The sequence below is a fragment of the Pelodiscus sinensis genome, chromosome 5, assembly GCF_052426305.1.
Source record: "Pelodiscus sinensis isolate ZL-2025 chromosome 5, ASM5242630v1, whole genome shotgun sequence".
In the NCBI taxonomy this organism is placed as follows: Eukaryota; Metazoa; Chordata; order Testudines; family Trionychidae; genus Pelodiscus; species Pelodiscus sinensis.
Genome location: NC_143056.1, coordinates 29403869 through 29424847, shown reverse-complemented (window position 1 = coordinate 29424847; position 20979 = coordinate 29403869). Strand labels below are relative to the sequence as shown.

Below are 20979 nucleotides of genomic sequence, written 5' to 3'. Positions count from 1 at the left end.
TTGAAATCATGTCCCTTCCACTAGTAGAAGTTGGGCCAATAAAAGAATACCAAAGGGTGTGTTTACACTGCACCTTACCTTGAAATAAGCTATGCAAGTTATGCTATGCGAATTGCATAGCTTATTTTGAGGTAATTTCGAAAAAGCGTATTTCAAAATTTACAGGGCCAAATTTTGAAATAAATCTCTATTTCAAAACATCCCTTAACACTCATGGAATGAGGTTTACGGGGTCATCCGAATAGCGAGCCTTTTGTATTTCAAAATAATGGGTGTGTTCAAAAGACACAGAATAGCTATTTCGGGATACTTTTGGTATCCTGAAATATCTCTGCAGTGTAGACGTAGCCAACATGACCTTGTCTTTCTCACAGCACATTTCTTCACAGGTAAAAATGACACTGCAGAGAGTAAGAACAGAATATTTTGTGTGTTGTCAGTGGATCAACCATAAACCTCACTCCCAGGCACAAGATGAGATTAATTTCATTGTGATGTACTTAGAAATATGAGCCAAGCAACATATGCATTAGCCTTTGTGTTATAATTAAAGATGGCAGAACACTCAGCCAATCCATTGATGATGACTATAAAATTATAGATGAACTTTGTGTGGAAAAACCTGAGGCACTCAGACTACAATGTGTTTTCTAGGACTTACTGGTTTTTTGATTTACGGGCCACTCCTGTTCTTTCAAATCCATCTCTGAGTCAAAGCATTACTGTCTGCAGTACTGCATTTTCTATAGCCTGACTCTCTCTCATTTTGGAGGGACTGGGTTTTGGGTCTTGGAAGTGGGGTTCTGGGTGGCAGAGTACATTGAACTGCTTTCATAAAGAGTTTGTCTTCTGCTTACATAATCTCCATCATCACAGTCCTATGTCCCAGTCTTCTCGCTAGATAAGTTAGCTTGAGCTTTTTCCACAACTTGACTAATGATATTCTTGCATTGACCATATTTTAATTTTAACCCTCCCATCCACCTTTTAAAAGTTATTCTAATGGAGGACACACATTCCCCTTGTACTTTAGAATGCATCATTCTGCCTCCCCCAAGAGAATACATGCTGTCCTGAGTTTTTGTAATTTACTCAGTCCGGCCCATAAGAAGCAGTAGTTTTCCTGGGAGTACCACTAGTTCATTTAGCTATATATAGAAAAGCACTTCATGATCCCCTTGATTATTGAACACATCCTGAAGCCAGCCTGTTTGGCCTAGGTACTGCAGTATGTAAGGTATGCAATGTCATACACCAGATGTTAGGCCTTCTGGAATATCTAACCTATGAATTTTCTCATTTGTCAATTTAAATCTGACCACATTTATTTCAATATAGTGTTTTCCTCTATTCAAGTACACTTTGAGAGTGAATGTGTCAGTTATTTAAGGAAATGCACATGTAGGTATTTATGGTATCTTTCCTCTAATCTATGGAGTGTATATGTAGCTGTTGTAGCCTAGCAAAATTACAAGAATGAGTAAAACCTCTTTTATGTGAAATTGTTAATCAATATGGGCCTGGTTTTTCCTGCTGACTTAGCATGAGTATTTTTTGTTCACAAACTCTTTGATATAGAATTGAGAACACAGTTCATTCTACCGCCAACCCAGCAGATTTGAGAAGTTACTTCCCTTGGCAAAATGTGCTGTGAAATTTAAATTCAGACTAAAGTATTCACATGTATAAAAATAATCTGAAATATCTTCAAGAAAGTCCAATACCAGGAGCAACCAATGACAGAAAGACTTGGGATGCTCCAGGTTGCTTTTCCCTTCATGCCTCAGGAGTCAGCTGCAGTATCTTTACTTTACATAAGAAGTAAGGAGATTTTTTAAATTTTTATATCAATATCTTAGTCCTCTTGTAGTAAGAGGATGACATGCTAGTGAGTTACTGAAATAGGATTATGCAATCCATCACCCTCTCTCCCTCTCTCATTGCATCTATTTACTTAACAAACAACAGTTTATTGTTCTTACTTATCTAGTCGTGCTCCCTTCCCCAAATCTTACTACTGTACTATGATCTAGAAGGTACTTGCATTGTAAGGGAAGGTGGAAATGAGCTTAAGAGACAACTAGATCCTCATCTGATTTAAATGGACATAGCTCCACTGAGTTTTTTGAAGTTGAATTTATTTACACCTATTGAGGATGTTGGCCATGTAGTATGGCTTAGACATCAAGCTCACATTGAATTATCTTGAATTCAATCAACAACCTCTCCCTCTCTCTGCATCCTAAGCTATTTACTGTTTTTTTTCTTGGATCATTTGCATTTACTAAACAGGATGCACCCATTCAAGGGAAAGGGAAGAGTGACAGGATTTTACAGAGACATACTAGAAAAAAATAACTAAAAATGTTTTTGAATTTGAACTGTTCATTTCCTCAGATATGCTGTAGAGCTGTTATAATAAACTGGCTGTGTAACCAGCTAGTCCAGGGCTGGGGAAGATGTGGCCCAGGGGCGGATCCGGCCTGCTGAACATTTTGATTCAGCCTGCGGACTGTATCTTACTGCTTTCTATTTATATCCTGCTGCCCATGCCACTGAATTTCCAGGCAGTGCCTCAGGGAGCAGGATCCTATTTAAATGGCTCACGACTCCCAATCGCAGCATTACCCTGGGAGGGGCTGGAGCCGCGAACCATTTAAATAGCTGCAGCAACCCTAGGTGGCTGCTAGGCAACGCGCTAGTGGTGGGGTTGGGAGCCACAAGCCCTTTTCTGTATTTTTACTCTGGGGGTAGGCTAGTCCCCAGCCCCTTCCTTCCCAGGCTCCACCCCATCTGCAAAAGTTATTGCCCACCCCTCAGGCTCCACCCCTGAGCTAATCTCTTAAAATCTCTGAGCCTCTGTTTTCCCATCTGCAAAACACAAAGACGTCTACTACACACATTGTTCTGAGTTCGAATTAGCATTCTATGCATTTCTTAAAAATTCCTGGATAAAAGATGTTACAGATTATGGCAGCTCTTGGCATGTAAGGGCCAGTCCTTAAATAATTTGAATGTGTCATTGATTAATATCAGATGATAAATATCTCTCATTAAAAAATATCTACCACTCTGTCACCAAGAAAATAAAGAGAAATTTATAGCCACTGAAAGCAACTTAACATTCCTAAGTTGTCCTTTTTGTCCAAAAAAGGAGGTTGCTGCCACAAAATATATAACCACATTACAAGCATGACAGATCACAGTATGTGAGTTCTCCTGTGCTCAGTGTAGCCAACAATATGTGCGCATACAGATATTGTACTGGCAAGCAGTCATTAGGTATCAAACATTACAATTAGTATGCACAAATATTATTTGCATGAACAAATACAAATTTCTCAGATACACAACAAAGCTGTGAAAAACTGTATGTGCAAGAAATCAAATCTGCTGTGTCAGTGCGAGACAGTATAGAGTCCCCTTTGGAAATCTATGTCCTTTTAAACATATAATTTGTCTGGCACAACTCACCGGTGTTCTAAACATTAAAGCTGATTGATACACTTTGCTATTAGATCACATATGGAAATGAGAGCAGAGAGACTGATTACAGTCTCCCTTTCATTAGGTTTACATTCTTATGACTCCACTGATTTTAATGGAACCTAAGAGACAGAAACATGCAGATTTGGGTATGGCCATAATTTTTCACACGGAAAATACTAATGCACTATATTGAACGTTGTAAACTGTAAAATAAAGGTTTAAAAGATGATGATCTCATGATTTTACAGCATTTAAAAAAAACCCCAAAGATGTAAATTTGATCCAGATTCAGTAAAAATGCTGTTGTGTTACTATGGTCGCTCCCCTGCTTCTCCTCACAAAAACATGCAGATGCCAGACTGAGTTTGATTGAATCTGGCCCTCTGAAAGCACCAAATGAGATTTAAGCCTCAATACAATAGGAATTTTCTTTTTTCTGCTTTAAATTTGATTCTTATGAAAGTGAGGGACTAATATAGTAGATCGAAGTACTTTGCAAATATATTTGTCTAAGCTTCCCTGCATATAACTTTTAACTCTTACTTGCACCCAGCTGATTATTTTTATTTCACTGTTTAGCTTTCTCTGAGCACCAACAGAACTAACCATATCAAGCTGCATGGTACAGACAAACATGACATAGTAATCATTAATGGTAAAGGCTGTATGACTCCTTTTGTGGGCCCAACCAAATGTGAGCTCAAGATTCCAAGAGGTTGTAGCATTGAAATTACTTGGAACAATGTTCATCTGAATGGCAATACTTGTGGGTTCGCCACTGACTTTCCCCTTATTCACACTTTGAGGGATATAAATGTGCATTTTTAATTCATATTGGGCTAGACCATGGCACCTAGTCTCATGCCAGATAGGCATTTCTTTTAAGAAATCCACACTGCTGTGGGTCGTTTTTTGTTTACACTTTTCTCTCCCCCCCCCCACCATAACTCATTAGCTGACTAGAAGTTTTTGAATTTTGGGCTAATTGCACAGAACAAGGAATGTATGGTGATAGTAAGACTTATTAGTGTTTAATATCAGTAGAAGTCTATATTTATCTAGACAGAACTCCTTGTCGCTTTTGCAGATTCAGACTAACACGGCTACCCCTCTGATACTTGACATATTCATATTGTTGTTATCTAGAGACCCCAATTAGGACAAGATTCTACTCTTCTAGGTACTACACAAACATGAGGACATATCCCCTCTCCCAAAGAGTTATAATTCTAGGAACTTTAGACTGACATAAGCCTGTGCAAGATTTCAAAGAACGTGAAATTATAATACTACTTGATGTTTGTACCCTTCAAATACTTGAATAAGCATCAGGTAATGCATCCCCCTGAGACTCCCAGGAGGTAGGCAAATTTTATTATTCCTGTTCTACAGATGAGGAAACTGAGATGTAAAGTGCCAGATTGTTCCTAGTTCCAGTCCAGGGGCACAAGGGGAAACATAGGTAGGAGCCTTTGCTTTTCCCAACTTGTCTGAACAGAGACCAGCTACTCTATGACACGGAACAAAAGGTCCATGCTCTCTCTTAGTGCCTATGCAGGCTCTAGCTCCCAGAATTGGGACAAGGAGGGAGTACTATAACTATGGTTTCCTCTGCACCAGCTAGGCCTGGAGTGGAGAGCACAGAGGTCATGTAGCTGTCACACTGACATGCACTGTTTAAAAACTCATAGGCTAGCTTCTCCTTGGGTGTCCGGCTGTGCTGCATCCACTCCTTAGCTATTCCAGTTTAACTCGAAGCCTAAGGCACCACTAGCCTCTTGTCACTCACCCAAGCCTACAGAGAAAGTTAGTGTCAGAGCAAGGAGTGGAACTCAAGGGATGCCTCTATCTGAAGAGAGGGGGTTCATGTAGCAACGACTCCAATTTAGCCACACAAATATAGGATATGTTGGATGATGGTCAAATGAGAAAAGAAGCAGGCTGCATCAGTATTGGAAGGCTTTATGAAGACAGGCGTGTGTGGGAATGAGATTGCTCGGTGTGCAAGAAGTGGGCTTCAGTTCCAGGCATGTAGTGTGGTGTTAAAGAAGGTGCCAATCAAGACTAAATGAAGATGAATAATGATATAGAATGAGGCTTGGAGGGACTAGCAGGTCTCGAAAGGCAAGTAGCATGCTTTTCATAACACAAAACAAGGCAAAGCACATTTACAAAGCATTACTAAAGACTGAAAAGACACTGCTAGAAACAGAGAACACATCAGAATGGATCCTGCTTCCAAGGGCCACCTAAGTTCATTCCTTTAACCTCCTTTTGCATTCACTAAAAAACTGTGCCTCTACTAGCTTTCTCTGGTCAAACGAAAGTAACAAGAACAGGAAATATAGTTGGGGATTTCTCAACTTCCCAAAAGAACAAGCTGTTCAATAATAGCAGATAATTTCCATGTTGAAAATAAGGAAATATTTTGTTTACAGGGCTCATCTAGACTATGCGGAACAGCCGAAAGAGGATATGCAAATTCCGCGGGAAAGTAGTTTAGATGCAGCTTTTTCGGCGAACTCTCTCCCCTTTGTCAAAAATCCGCTCTTCCTCAAAAAATGAGGTTAACACGGCTTTTCAACAAAGGGAGGGTTTGCCGCATCTAAACTACTTTGCATAAGAAGTTATGCAAATATTTCTCTTTCGACTGTTCCGCGTAGTCTAGAGGAGCCCACAGTGCTGTTCCCAGGACATGAGAGAGACAAGGTAGGTGAAGTAACATTTTTTATTGGACCAGCTTCTGTTGATGGAAAGGACAAGCTGAGTTTCACAAACATCTTCTTTAGGTCATCTTTTTATCTAATTTCCTTGGGTTTATCAATAGATATTCCTTAAAACAGATCAAGGAAACAACTATTGGAGAATACTGCCAACAGCTCTTTAGCAGCCTTTTAACATAACTTTTACCAACATGATTCATTGCAGAGGACAAATGCTCTAGTCACTCTGAAAAATCCCCTATATCAGTTAATGAGATTCTATTTTATAGACATTAAACCCTCCTTTGAGCAACTCTTAACTTGGTGTATGACAATATTGTGATCATCAGCACAAGACTAAGCAGTTAAACTAGCTTTTGACTTAGAGAAGTGAAAACTCCTTTCATTCCTTCCAATTTAGGCTGTCTTTATTTGGTAGCTGTATTGTTCTTCCTTTCAACATGATGCACTATATGCTTTCCACAGATCTTCTGAAGGCATGCAGCAGCTCTGAACTCAGGCTTGGTCTATGCTACCAACTTATGTCAGTAAAAGTTGGACCTCTCTGGTCCAGAACCCTTGGGACCTGACTGGTCCCGAACAAGGGGATTTGCCATACCAGGGAAGGTCCTTCCCTCGTGGCCATGCTGCCACCGGGTTAGGGTTCCAGCCTGCCCGCGCTGCTACCTCAGCACCTCAGGGTTCTCCCCAGCCCCACTACTGCTGGGGCCGGAGTGCCATGGCCAGAGATGCACAACCGTGGAAGAGCTCTGCAGCCACCTGGCTCCATGGCTGGGTCCAGAGCTCCCTGGCTGCAGCTGGGGCTGAGGCTGGAGTTTCCCGGCCTCTGGAGCCAGAACACAGCTGGAGCTCTGTGGCCAGGATGGAGACAGAGCTCTCTGGTTGCCACTGGGATCAGAGTTCCCTACCTGGGACCAGAGGTCCACAGCCACTGGCGCCAGGCAGCTCCACTGGGGCCAGAACTCTATGCCATGCCATCCATCTGTGTTCCCAGATGAGTCAGTGGTGCCCCTTATGGTGCACCTGCCCCACCGCCAGGCCTCCCTGTTCCTGGGCTCTGTGGTCCAGGAATATCCGTGGTCCATTCCAGACCATGGATGTTGTCATTCCAAAGAGTCCCTGTTAAGGGAGGTACAACCTGTATAACAATCTCACTCCAGTATGTGGAATGTGTGATGCAGTTATAGTGACCTAACTCCCAGTATACATAGTGCTATGTTTATGGGTGGTCTTCTCCCATTGACATAGCTACTGACTCTCAGGAAGATGGAGTACCTACACCAATGGGTAAACTGTCCATGTGATGCTGGTATCATCTTCAGTAAGTACTACAGAGATGCAACAGCACCAGTACAGCATTGTAAGTGTAGACAAGCCCTTAGTTTCAAGAACATCTTTTTCCACACACTCCCTCCCACCAGGAGATAACTGCTTGGAAGAGAGATCCCTTGCTTGGTGAATATAGAATTGAGAAGTTGCTTCTGTCATGAGTGTATTTTACAACCACAGAGTTTCTGCCAGAAATCATTAACAGAATAACTATCCCAATCTAGCCCAAATGCAATAGGTGTTTGTGGACATTTATCCACTAGAATTGGACTGAGACCACCAATGACCTTCACACAAAGCCACTGAATAGTCATGAGCAACAAATAGCTTTCAGTCTGTCATGAGTGACTGACAGGTTGGGTTACAACTAGGCTGTCAATTGATGTGCGTTAATGCCTGCAATTAACTCAGGGAAGGATTAACGCGTTAATTTTTTAACACGTTAATCACAGGCATTAATGCCGCACTGCCACTTTTAAGAGCCGCTCCTGAGCTTCAAAGGGGCAGTGCATTAAAATCCAGGGACCCTGGGGCTCCTGGGATGGCCTTTCTAAGGGGCAGTGCTGCACTGAGACGGAGTCAGCTAGGGACTCCAGCTGATCCCGGGCTCCCTCAGTGCTGCTCCTTTGAAATGCTGCTGCATTAACCATCCACTCCTCTACAAATTTTCATTTTAAAACAGTTCAGCTATTTTAGCTGAAATTTTTAAAAGTCCTCAAAATTGAAAAAAAATGCAGGTTTTGGATAAAGAATAACACGCTGATTTTGGTAAAATCATTAATAAAGTAGGTTCATTACAGAACATTCCTTTCTGCCCTCTGAAACCTCCCTCTGTCTGCAAATGATTACATTATTCTTCATTTCCTCTCCTGATCCACTGGATAGGTTTTATGGATGCTCTTAAAACATACACAATGTTCTAACTTTGAGATGTCAACTTGGGATGATTTTCCATGTTTTTGATGGAACATTGGGTTTCTGACTAAACGAAATATATAATAAAAGTGCCTTCTTTCTGCAGAAAATTTCCACCTTTGTCAAAGAAATACAAATACTTGAAAATTGATTTTTTTCAGTTTTCATCCAAAAATGAAAAATTCCCATTCAGAAATGCTGCTGTAATGCCTTATGCTCCAATTCTTCTCTATGGACTGGGTCTTGGAGCCAGATTGCACTGATATGGCTCAGTAAGAGGGACGACTGGGTTGACCATGGGTTAACATAATCCAGCCAAAAATTTTCAACTTTTGATGTGAGTCAAAAGTAATTTGTAGGTGGGTTTTTGTTAGTTTGCGAACTAGATCTAAACTGTACCAGTGACAGCTGGCATGGTAGAGACAGGTTATACTCATGGCAGCTGAAGTGATTTTTACATACAGTGCATACATGAAACTAAATTAGGACACTCAGTTCTGCATTTGGGTCTCAAGTTGACAATTTGGAAACTATAATTAGGGATAATTTAAGAGCCACAAATGAAGTATGTTAGGATTTGGGTTGAGGGGCATGGTATTTATCTAAGGGATTTGTTGTTGTTGTTTCATGGTGGACAACCTGAAATCTGAACACCTTTGAATTCTGGGGAAAATCTGAACAGGATTTCGATTCAGATTTGAAGATGACATGTCTATATTGGGCCAGGTCCAAACCTGGATACATCTCTTAGCACCCAAACTTGGAAGGATTCCCTCTCAAACCTGAACTTCGTTGATTTTAATCATCCTCAGGACTGAATATTTGTGCGTTGAAGTTCATCCTTTACACAGGAAAAAAAGTCAGATGATAAAAACTGGTTTTAACACCAGGAAAAGAATACCAGGAGGCAAGATAGCAACCAAATATCTTAAAGCACTTTGAGGAGTTGATTTGTCCTAGGTACCATCAGGGTGTCCACAGTCTTACCTTTTTATGGCTTTGTAGCAAATGATGACAACTACAAAGAGGAACACTAGTGTGGCACAGCATACTGCAATGATTATAACCAGGCCTGGCCACCAGGTCTCTTCAGTAGGGCAAAAGGTAGGCTTGGGAGCTGTAAGAGATAATGTGAAAAACATACATGAGTTCTCCTGGCTAAGTAGTTTATAATCAGATAGGCTTCATTCACCCTGAATATTGCACTACACCAGGGTCTGAGAGTTGTACAAAGAGGTTATTTCACCCCTGGGACCAGTTTTCTGAGCAGTAAACTCTACTATGCTGTGTACTGGATGTTGCTTGAAAACTGCATGGTGCAGCAAGCCATCCAGTACTGGCCACAGTTCTTCATGTTGCTACATCAACCACAACACTGCATTCAAATACAAGGGAAAAGGCACAGCTCCGCTGCTGAAAACAATCTATTTTCTCTTGGTGATTGCCCATCTATGACTGGATCAGTTTTAGTTTTATAGAGAGACATTGTGCTGATAAGTTCAGGCTTTTAAACAAAATTAGGGAAAGTTTATCTGGGAAAAATAGCAGTGCTTACAATCAGGGATGGAGCTGTTATCATATTGACCTTGGACAGAGGATGGGGAATTAGTTTAAAAGAAAACAGGAATTGTATTACATTTGTTAATAGCTTTTAGAGGAATTTACTCACACTTTTCCCAACTGTACTGTTATTTTTAATGCATTTAATTTACATCCATTAATTGATGCATTGCTTATGAAAATATAAATTAAAAGAAGAAAAGTATATTTATTCCTAAGGGCTAGATTGTGTTTATACACACTGCCCTCAGCAAGGAGTAAGTTGCATCAGGAGTAATTATGGGAGGCATTTAACTAAGGTCAGGTCTACAGTAGGGGGCAAAGCCAAATTAAGATATGTGGATAGTGTAGCTGTAGTTGACATACCTTAGTTTGACTTTTCACGACATCCCCACTGTCAGGGGTTGGCAGAGAAACTCTTCTGTTGATTCCCCTTACTCCTCACAACCCAGTGGAGTACCAGAGTCAACGGGAGCATGATCAGAGGTTGATTTAGTACATTCCATTTTAGACCTGCTAAATCAACCCCCGGGAGATTGATCTCCATAGCGTCAATCTCCTAATAAGTGAAGACTAGGCCTAAGAGAAATCTCTGCAGCATGTTTGTTTCCCTTGTAGCTTGAGAAGATAGCAATGTTGCTTGGGATCTGTCTGGTCCCAAATTAGGGAAATGGCTGGACTTGGGGAGGTCAATACCAGCCCCTCTGCTGCTGGCTTATGGACTCTGGGCTCTGCTCCAAGCTGCTGGTCCCCAACCCGTGGTGCCAGCTGTTTGGGCCCCACAGCAGCCACCAGCACCCAATCACCGACTGCCAGGCTCTGCTTCTGGCTATCAGGCTCCACTTCTGGCCACTGGGCTCCAATTCCCAGCCCTGGCTGCTGTGCTCCAACAGCTGCCAGCCCCAGGCTCCACTCCCAGCTGCTTCCCAGCAATCTGGTCTGGCAACATTTGTGGTCCAGCTGCACCAGTTTTTCCCCTGTAAGTACTCCAGTCCTGGAGCACCCACAGAGTCTCTGACAATGCTGGGCCACAGATATTGCTGGACCAGTGAATCCCAGACTAGAGAGGTTTGACCTGTATTATTTTTTTAAATATGAAAATACTATAAGATTGACCTGGTATTGCTGGAGTCTTTAATTTAAATATTTTTTTGTTTTTCTTTATTTCAATCATTGATTTGTGGTAGGACTTGGGATGTGGGGTTCATTATGCTGGCTGTCCCGTAAAGAGAAGACTACCTGAGCCCTCTCTTACTGCAGCAGCTTGAGCCCAGATGAGAAACGTCTCACCATGGCCACTGCAGCGGGAACAGCCAGGGGAGGGTTGGGAGAGGTCCAGGTTTGTTTGCCTCAGGCGCTCCCCCAGCCAGGTTGAGGAATGTAGTAAACTGTGCACTTTTCCCTCACTTCCTGACAAAGGGGAACAGCCAGCAATGTCCCTGTGTGAATTGGGGGAGGAAAGCTTCAGCCCCCCCCTTCCTCCCTAAGGGGTACCTAGGGTTGGGAGGCTCAGGGTTGGGGCAGTCCTGCACTGGGAGGTGTGTGCCACCTGCTTGGTGATTGTGTTTTGTTTCTGTATGGTTTTATGAGAAGCAATCCCATTTAAGGCACATCCCATTCTCCTGGCACAGCCAAACCCTTACCTTGATTTAAGTTATAATAATAAGAAGCTGCATACTAAATTTAGCTGTTACCATTTAGGAGGGGTTTTTGAATAAACTGACAGATGGACAAACTCTTTCAAATATACAGAAGCTACAGCAAATGAGAGAAGATAGTGAATAATACTGCCAGCACTGAGTGAATCATCACCTTCATTTATTGATATTTAAACCATAGGAATCACTGATTAATCTAGTTTGAATCCCTTTCTCTGACAGGGGCCAGCCCTGGAGGCTCAGAGGAATGTGCCAGAAACCCAGCAGGACATCCACAAAAGAAATCTTTCTAGTCTCTATTAGTTACAGGCCAATTTATGCCCTAAGCCATGAGAGAGTTTATCTCCCTTCCAAAACTCTTCAGATTTTATTTTTTCATCTTTACTATTACAATTCTGGGTCTCCTTAGAAATGTCCAATCATTTTCTGCTAAGCACTTCGCCTCAATGATGTTGTCTATCTAGATTAAGTATTTATATGACTCCTGCTACTGTAGCATCTAAGCACCGTACACTCTAATATATTTATCTTCACTACAACCTTTTAAGGCAGAGCAGTATTCTTATTCCCAAGTAACTTGAGCGAGATCACACAAAGCTGCTTTAGATAGAGGGAACTGAATCCAGGTCTCCAAAATCAAAGACTAATGTCCTACTCATCCTTCCTTTGGCTAACTGTGTGTTGTGTGAAAAAGTATTTCATGAGTTTTGAAATTTCCACTTTTCAATTTCATTGAATGCTTCATCCTCTTCTCATATTATGAGAAATGCTGAATAGAAATTCCTGCTTTACCTTCCCACTACTATTCATTATTTGGTATCTCTTTATCACATTGCCCTCTTATTTGCCTCCTTCCCAATTTTTACAATGTCACTTCTTGAGAGAGTTTTTCCCACGCCTCTAATAATTTTTGTTGTCCATTTCTGAATCTCCTTTGCCGTTTTTGCTCTATCCATTCTGAGATGGAGTGAACAGACCTGAACATAGAATCCCATGAATGCTGATTGATTCATGTATACACTGTAATGTTTTCACTATTTTTCTGCTCCAGGATTTGGGGACCATGTGCTGCCCACCTCTTGCTCAGGGATTGGAGCGGGTAATACACAGCCTGCCTGCTCACCTGTTGCTTCACGGCTGGAGGGAGCCACAAGTTGCCTGCTCAATGCTATGGGATTGGGAGGGGAAGTACACCACTTGCCTAGTGATCTGGGGTTGAGGAGGGTCAGCACACAGCCCACCTGGCAGTCTGGAGCTGGAAGTGCTTGGCAGGTACAGGGCTGGGAGCCATGGGGAGGCCTTTGGGCTTTGGTGTGGGGAGGGAATCAGGAGGCTCAGGACTTCAGGCGGAAGGGGCAGGCTGTGCCAGAGACTAATCTCATGCCTGTGGTTCACCCAGCACTCCAGGGCACAGGCAAACAGGATGTGTTTCAATACAGCCAAATGTAAAGTCACACATCTAGGAACAAAGAGTGTGTGCCATACTTACAGGATGGTGTGTTCTACCCTAGGAAGCAGTGACCCTGGCTTCATCTGAACGTGAATTCCCAGTGCAAAGCTTTGGCTAAAAGGGCTAACATGACCCCTTGATGGAATATCGAGTAGGAATAGGAAGGTTATATACCTCTGTATCTGGCATGGATGTGGTGTCTACTGGAATACTACATCCAGTTGCAATGTCCACAATTCAAGAAAGATATAGAAAACTTAGAAAGGTTCAGAAAAAAGTCCTGAGAATTGTTAAGGGATTAGAAAATATGCCTTACAGCGAGAGATTCAAGGAATTCCCTCTGCTTAGCTTAGCACAGAGAAGGTTAAGGGGTAACTTGATCATAGTCTATAAGAAACTATATTGGAACAAAACATTTTAAGAGGTTTTAAAACTAAAGCCAAGCTAGCCGACAAAGGTACAATATGAAGCTGAAGACTAATTCAGACTAGAAATAAGACAGAAATGTATAACAGGGTAATTATCCCTTGAAACAATTTGCCATGGCTTCTCTATCTCTGGAAAAATTTCAGCTAAGCTTCGTGTTTTTCTGAAAGATATGCTTTTGTTAGTTCAACCACAGCTACTGGATTTGAAGCAGGAATTAATTCAGTGAAGTCTTGTTGCCTCACTAAATAATAACAATAGTTCCTTATGGCTTTAAAAGTAATGAATCTATGAAGTACAAAGTATTATTAGGGTTATTCATAGTGGGGCAAATTCTGATCTCAGTTACAGCAGTATAAATCCAAAGTAAATTCACTGACTCAATGGAATTACTTCAAATTTACACTGATGTAACTAGATCTGGCCTTATGAAAACAAGCTTATAAAAATAACTACAATCAGATCAAAGAAACTGCATAAAATAGTTCACTGTCAGAAAAAGCACACACAAGTTCTTTGCTTTACCAAATTATCCTTGCAACTCTTTTTTGTAGATTGCTGCCAGAAAACGTTCCAAGCCTCCACTCCAGTTCTAAATTTATACTGAGTATTTGTATTCAGTTGGCTCCCACCAAAAATTAACACAGCACAGAAGACCAACCCAGCTACAGAATGTTAGGGCGATTGTTAACGAAGTGCTTGAGACTGACCAATTAGAAGTTGAAGGTTGTCTTTGGAAAGAAAATTTCCATAGAATGATGATGACGTTTCAATTTTCACTTAATAAATCTCAGAGCTGATTTATGACCTGCTTAAATCTTTAATCCTCTTTAAACTCTAGGGAACATTGGAACTGTTCATCGACTGGGTCAGAGTTAAAGTTATTGTGTATGAGGTAAATTGTCCCCTGCCAATACTGTCCCTAATGAAATGTAGGTAATTATGAGGCTAATGGAATATTTATAAAAATTACTCCAGTTGGTCATTACTATACTTTATAATGCTTAGGCTTTGTAACTCTAAAGCTTCTGTTACTTGTTTTGCATGAGGGTAATACTGTATTCACTGTTAGAACACTCACAGTAAGCTAATTATTCTTGTGTGGGGGAATGTGCACTAAATGTGAATGTAATGAAGTGGAACTCTGAGGAGGAGAGGAATACTATGCTGCATGTGAATGTGATGCAGAAGAATACATAGTTCTGAAGCTGTGTTCCATTCCAGCACTGCACAACTATCATCAGTCTACTCATGGAGGAAATGGAGGAAGGTGTAGAATCAGAACACTGCTTATGTTCTAGTGCTCATGTTCTGAGGACATGCCTATTCCGGTAAAACAAAAGATGGGTTGGATCCTAACATCATTCCAACACAAAGCTTCATGAGATGCTCCCAGGAGCATCCTAATTTGGGTAGGGGAAGATAGTTTGAGTCCTCTGACTCCTTATACCACCCTGCTTCATTCACTGACTCCATTGGGGCATTTTGACTAACAATATGACAGACACACAACATTCAGATTTGACATTTGGGGAAGTTTAAGAGGAAGGTTTCAAAGTTCTAATTTTGACGTCTCCCTAGTTGTGAGAGTTATTTATATAACACAACTTGGATTGACAAAATGAACCAGAGAGCAAATAACGTGCATATATATGTAGATACCAAAAGCAACAGCCACTCCTTGAAATACAATGATGAGTTTAGTCCAAATTGTACATGGTCAAAACCTTCAACTCTGTTACCTTGTCCTCAGATTTATTAATGGATATGCACTGTGGTTCCATTACTAAGGCAACTCTCTACTTAATTTACAGAATATTGCAAGGCTGACACTGCTGCTCAGTAAAACAATTTAGAATCTCTAGTGAGTATCTTCACTTACTCAAGGCTGAATTACTGTGTTGTTTTTTTTACTTTGTGTGTCTTCTGATTATATTAGCTCAAGGACTCTGTTTATCTAGAATGTCGCAATTTGTGTCTTTACAGATGTGTCAGGCAGGCTCAGTGAATCAGTCTTATTCTGTATACAGGCTTCCTATAAAGTTTAGTCTTGAACAGGGTGGAAGGATTTATAGGCCAGCATATATAAATGATGCCTTCTCATCATGCACTCGTATGTAGTCAATAAAACTATAATCAAGTGGGTTTGTAATCTGTCCAGATTATAATCTCATCACACTGGATACCACACTTTTCTGTTAAAGTATTTTTTGTTTGTGGACTGTACTTCCTATTAACTTTCTAAACATTCAAGCCATGTTGACATTTAAAATTAGTTTATAGGAACACACAGGACATCTACTGCAATTTACAACTGTGTTTAATTGCGGATCATTTTATAGGGTTGCATTCTCATCAGCTGGATATCAATTGGGTGGTCCCATTTGTAAATGTGCAGCAGACTGCATCTACCAAGTGGGTGCATGCTATTTTGCATGAATGCAAATCCCACATATTTGCATACAAATTGTTCACTTGTGTGTCATGTTGACACATGCATGAAAGTTGCTCACACAAAACTGGCCTCATGAAATCAGAAACCAGAATGGAAAATGTCAGGCCTAGTGTTTATTTTATGGTTTCCTGACACAGTTTCCAAATTTCTGCGCCCACTTACATTGGTGTCAATCAGACATACTTCTACTGAAGTCAGTGAACTACATTTTTTTCAGCTCCACTGCACATCTGCGGCAATTTCATTTATGTAAATGGGTTACTCAGATGTATGCTGGTGGGAATGAACACCAAGCTTGTCTAAACGTTATTATATCTAGTAAAACTGATATGAGATTAGAATTAAATTCTAAAAACCTGAACCATGGAGTACAATGGAAAGACTCTCATTCACTTCAGTGGGCTTTGGGATTAGGTCCTATGAACATAATTTGTTGATGTAAGAAAGCGCAAAAAAGAACTCCTCCATATAAATGTCTACCATTCAAATTCTGCTGTTAAGAAAGCTGAGTCTGATTCTCATTTATACTTCCAGTATGTCTATACTTAACACAGTGCAGGGCACTGCTAATAGAGATGACATGTCACGGATCATGTGCCTCCCCAGATTTCTGCCAGGGAGAGCCACAGCTTTAGTTCTGCAGGGGGAAGCAACAGCAAACAGGTAGGGGCTGTAGAATGGGGGTACCGAGGGTAAGGGGATATGCCTGTTGTGTGTGTGAATCAAGTTGTTGGAGAAGGGGAATCTTTAAATTGTGCCCCACTATTATCAGCAGGTACCAGTCATCACTGGCTGCTGCACTGGTGCAGCTGCCCAGCTATAGCACTCCAGTGTAGACACTACCTAGGCAAATGGGATGGGTTCTTCTGTTGGTGTAGATAATCCACATCCTCAAGAAGTGGTAGCTAGTGCTGTCTACAGTGGGGATTAGGTTGGTTATAGCTATGCCTTTCATACTTCCCTGAAAGCTATACTGTTGTAAATTCCTAGTGTATACCAGGCCGTAGCCCACTGCATACCACTCTAACAGTATAAAGTGGCCTTAACTACACCTAGGTACAGGTTGAACCTCTCTAGTCCAGCATCTTTGGGACCTGACCAGTGCCAAACCAGAGAATTTACCAGATCACAGGAAGTCAATATTGTCTAACAGCATTACCAACAGTTCCACTGCTTACTGGACTCTTAGAAGGTATTTAGGGGAAATGAGAATTAAATAACAGCCCAGAATGTTGAGAAACGTTATGGGACTGTGGGAAAGTTGGCCACTCCCATGATCAGTGGCCATCAGACTAAACTAAAATCACGCCAGATCACGTATGTTGCTGAACTAGAGAGATTCAACCTGTATAAATGAGAGTTAGGTTTTGAGTGTCTAAGAATAAAGGGCCTGATTCTCAGCTAATGTTAAATAGCTTAGCTCCATTCAGCCACACTGACTTATATCAGATGAGGATCTAGCCCAGAATATTTCATACTTCCTTCTGTGGTATATAAACATTTGCAGAACTGTTTCCAAACTGCAAAGTTCTAAACCTGAACTTCCCTGAAGTTCTTGGCTATTCAGATCCAGGTTTTTTATTTGGGTTTATTTAACCTCTTGTAATAATGGCACTATTATAATATATCTGTGGCTCAACATTAGTTCAAGAGTCCTTGAGTTGTTTATTGAATTTCGTTAATGGAAACTTTTACAAATGGTTGGAAAGTTCATACAGTAAGAACATGCAGTATGCATCCAAATTTGTTCTTACAGAGAAAGTCAGCCAATGGGGGAGGGGAGGAAAGGTATGAGGGGGGAAACTTTCACAAAGTGCACTGGAATGAACTCTGTTGTAAATACAGATTTTCAAGTGTTACTTTTTAAAATAATTTGTGACAGCAGGAATATTACCCATGGTTTCCTTTGGAACCCATGAGCCTAAACAGTTGAATTCATAAGATATCTCATTCCTTTTAAAGGATTATACTGGGCTAAATCAAAGCTCAAATAAGTATTCACTTCCAAACCAAAGCAGATCGTGGAAAACAATGCTATACTTTAAAAAAAAAAGTTTTAAGGCTAATCTCTTCAAGATGCACAAAAACAGAGCACACTTCATTGTCCCTTCAACAGACAACTAAAAGGCCTATAAGTCTAAGAGTTAAATGCTTTGAGGGTAAGACCCCAGATGTGTGCACATGTGTGAAATTACTGTCAATAGTTTTGTAGCTTTGTGCTCATTCTGAATGACTGTAGAGGGATTAACTAGTAGTTTGTCCTAACTACTGTATTTGAGAGATACTTTCTCTTTTTCTTTTCTTGCCTAAAGAGTTCTTATGGGGGCTGAACACTTGAAGAATAATATTTCAAATTTAAGCATGTAAATATATGTTTAATACAATCTATTTTTAAGATAGGAATAATACAATATTAATGGGAGGTAATATAAAGGACAGACTGTCTCCCTTACTTGTGTTGGGTAGTGATTGAAGTTAGAGAGACTAGCTGAGGTGTAAGTTGCTACTCAGTGCACTTAGGAGTAGCTGAATATGGCTCTGTGTGTCTTGTTAGTTTCAAGTTCTGGCATTTGATTGGGAATTTCGCCTGGTTTGTGGGGAGGGTGGGGTGAAGGCCATTTTCTAACACCTTGTTTGGAGAATTACTATGGAATATAGGCCTCATGAAAGAAGTGATTTTTAGGGAGGATCACATAATATTGTGCTTGTGTTTGTGTTTGGCATTAATCTTTGTCTGGCAACTTCACAATGGATGTTCATGTTATGTTCACCATCAGCTGTCTCCCCCAGATCCTTCCCTGTCAGACACTTTCCTAAGCAGCAGGCTCTCACTAAGAACAGTACAGTACCTACCCATCTGATTCTCTCTCAGCAACTGAACCACCTTTACTGTTATCCTGATCAAATCATTCCTTACTGACTGCTGACCTGAACAAATTAGAATTTACTTCAGTAAAATTAGCGTTAGGATTTAGTTTCCTCATCACAGAAATACAATAGCTTTAGTAAGTCTCATGAACACCATGGGCCTGATTCATCACTGTACTACCCCATTTTCCTTCATTGTTGAATCTGGTGGCACAGAGGCATAGAGGGGACAGGTTGAATCAGTGCATGGGCCACGGGTCTGGGACATTAAGAAAAAGTAAAGACATTTTTATTTTGGTGCCTGAATATGACTATTAGAACTTAACTTTAGGCACCAAGTTTGAAAATGCAAACTTTATCTCTCTCTACTTAGGTCTGGGGGATAGAATACTAGACTTGAGTGACCTTGGTTCTATTCCCACTCTGTGTTTCAGTTTCCCAATGTGTAAAATGGAGATGACACTTATCTCTATTGTAAAGTGCCTTCAGAGCTACTGATCAAAGGCACAATAGAAAAGGTAAGTATTGTTATATACCTACTGTGACAGACCCAGGGCAGCTGGCTACAGTAGGTTGGTGGAGGGCAAATATATAGGAAACTGGGTGAATAGTTTTCTGTTCCCTGAGTGAACTGGCCAGGCACTACTGCCATATAATCAATGCAGGCAGGCACCTGGGGCCTATTAAGAGCTTGCTGAAGCAGTAGGCTCATCAGAACACCTGCAGCCAATTAAAGCCTGCTGAGGTCAGTTTAAAAGGCTTTTCCTCAGGAAGAGGAGGGGGAAAAGCCCAGGACTAAGAGGAGGCACATTGAGAGAGAGTGAAGGGTTGAGAGTGTGACAGAGTGCTGTGGAGAAGCAGGAAGGATTGCTCAGGCACTAGGGAGATGGGAGGAATTGTTTTGGGAACTGGCCCAGGAAAAGTTGCAAGACTGGGAGTGGAGGAAATGCTGCCAGTTGCCACTATGTTAGGGTCCCTGGTCTGTAACCTGGAGCAGTGGGTAGGCTCAGATTCCCCCCAACCCTCCCCATGTCACTACAGAGTCTGTCCTTGAGAGGAGACTAGCACTATGGAGGGGTTTCACCCCAAACTATGGACTAGCCTTTGCTAAGAATGGCTGAGTAAGCTGTGATCTTTGCTTCTAGTAAAGGGTCAGAGACTGTGTGGAGGGTCACTGTGAGCCTCGGAGGCAAACACTAACTGTCAGGAAGTGCAGGACCCATGGGGCAAGGCCAGAGTTTTGCCATACTACCTGTCTGTAAAATTAGAATAAATGATCACCACACTGGGGCTATGTCTACACCAGCGCTTCTTGCGCAAGAATATTTTGCACAAGAGTTCTTGTATAAGAACATGTCCACACTGCCATGTGCTTTTGCGCAAGAGCATCCATGGCAGTGTGGACGCTGTCTTGCATAAGAAAGCTCTGATAGCCATTTTAGATATAGGGCTTTCTTGCGCAAGAAACCCCTGCCGCGTGTCCACACTGCCCTCTTGCACAAGAATTCTTGAGCAAGAGGGATTACACTTGTTGGAAAAGAGCGTAGCTCTTGTGCAAGCATCCCTCTCTTACCATGTTTTACTGTAAAACTTCTTGCGCAAGAGCGGGCAGGCAGTATGGACACTGCGGAAGAATGGCCGTTCTTGCAAAAGAACTTGCCAGTGTAGACATAGCCTGGATGTGTCCTTTCTATTAATCTATGCCCCCTACCTGGATTAAGCATTATTACTTTCAATAAACTCTTTTTTTCCTCATTTTTCTGACTTTCCAGGCACTTAACTGTTAGGTAAGCACAACTTTGGGTAACAGTATTAATGCAGAAAAGTAACAACACATGGCTGACCCAGGGACAGTAATCCACAGTACACGAGAACAGTAAAGGAACTGAGTTATAGTACATGAGATATACTACATACAGCACCAACCACTTCATTGCATGCACACACATTTTCACATTTAAATGGCAAGTCACACATGAAGGAAATACACATATCATTCCTCACTACTGAGAATCAATGCCTGGTATTATCCTGATAGAGATGCGTCCGTGTTAGTTCTGTCTTTTGTTTCAGCTACACCAGACTATGTAGCACTTTAAAGACTAA

General features: G+C 41.3%; 1 protein-coding gene across 4 annotated transcripts in view; it reads right to left on the bottom strand.

The window, feature by feature from the left end:
- The window catches only part of PRIMA1 (proline rich membrane anchor 1), a 73888-nt gene that overhangs the window by 20961 nt on the left and 31948 nt on the right, over positions 1-20979 (bottom strand). For all 4 annotated transcript variants that reach the window (XR_012903318.2, XM_075926670.2, XM_089778370.1 and 1 more), the window contains one exon: positions 9444-9573. Coding sequence is in view for 3 of the 4 variants with exons in the window: in XM_075926670.2 (XP_075782785.2) it covers positions 9444-9573 (130 nt within the window). In the remaining variant the exon portion in view is untranslated. The remainder of the gene's footprint in view (positions 1-9443; positions 9574-20979) is intronic.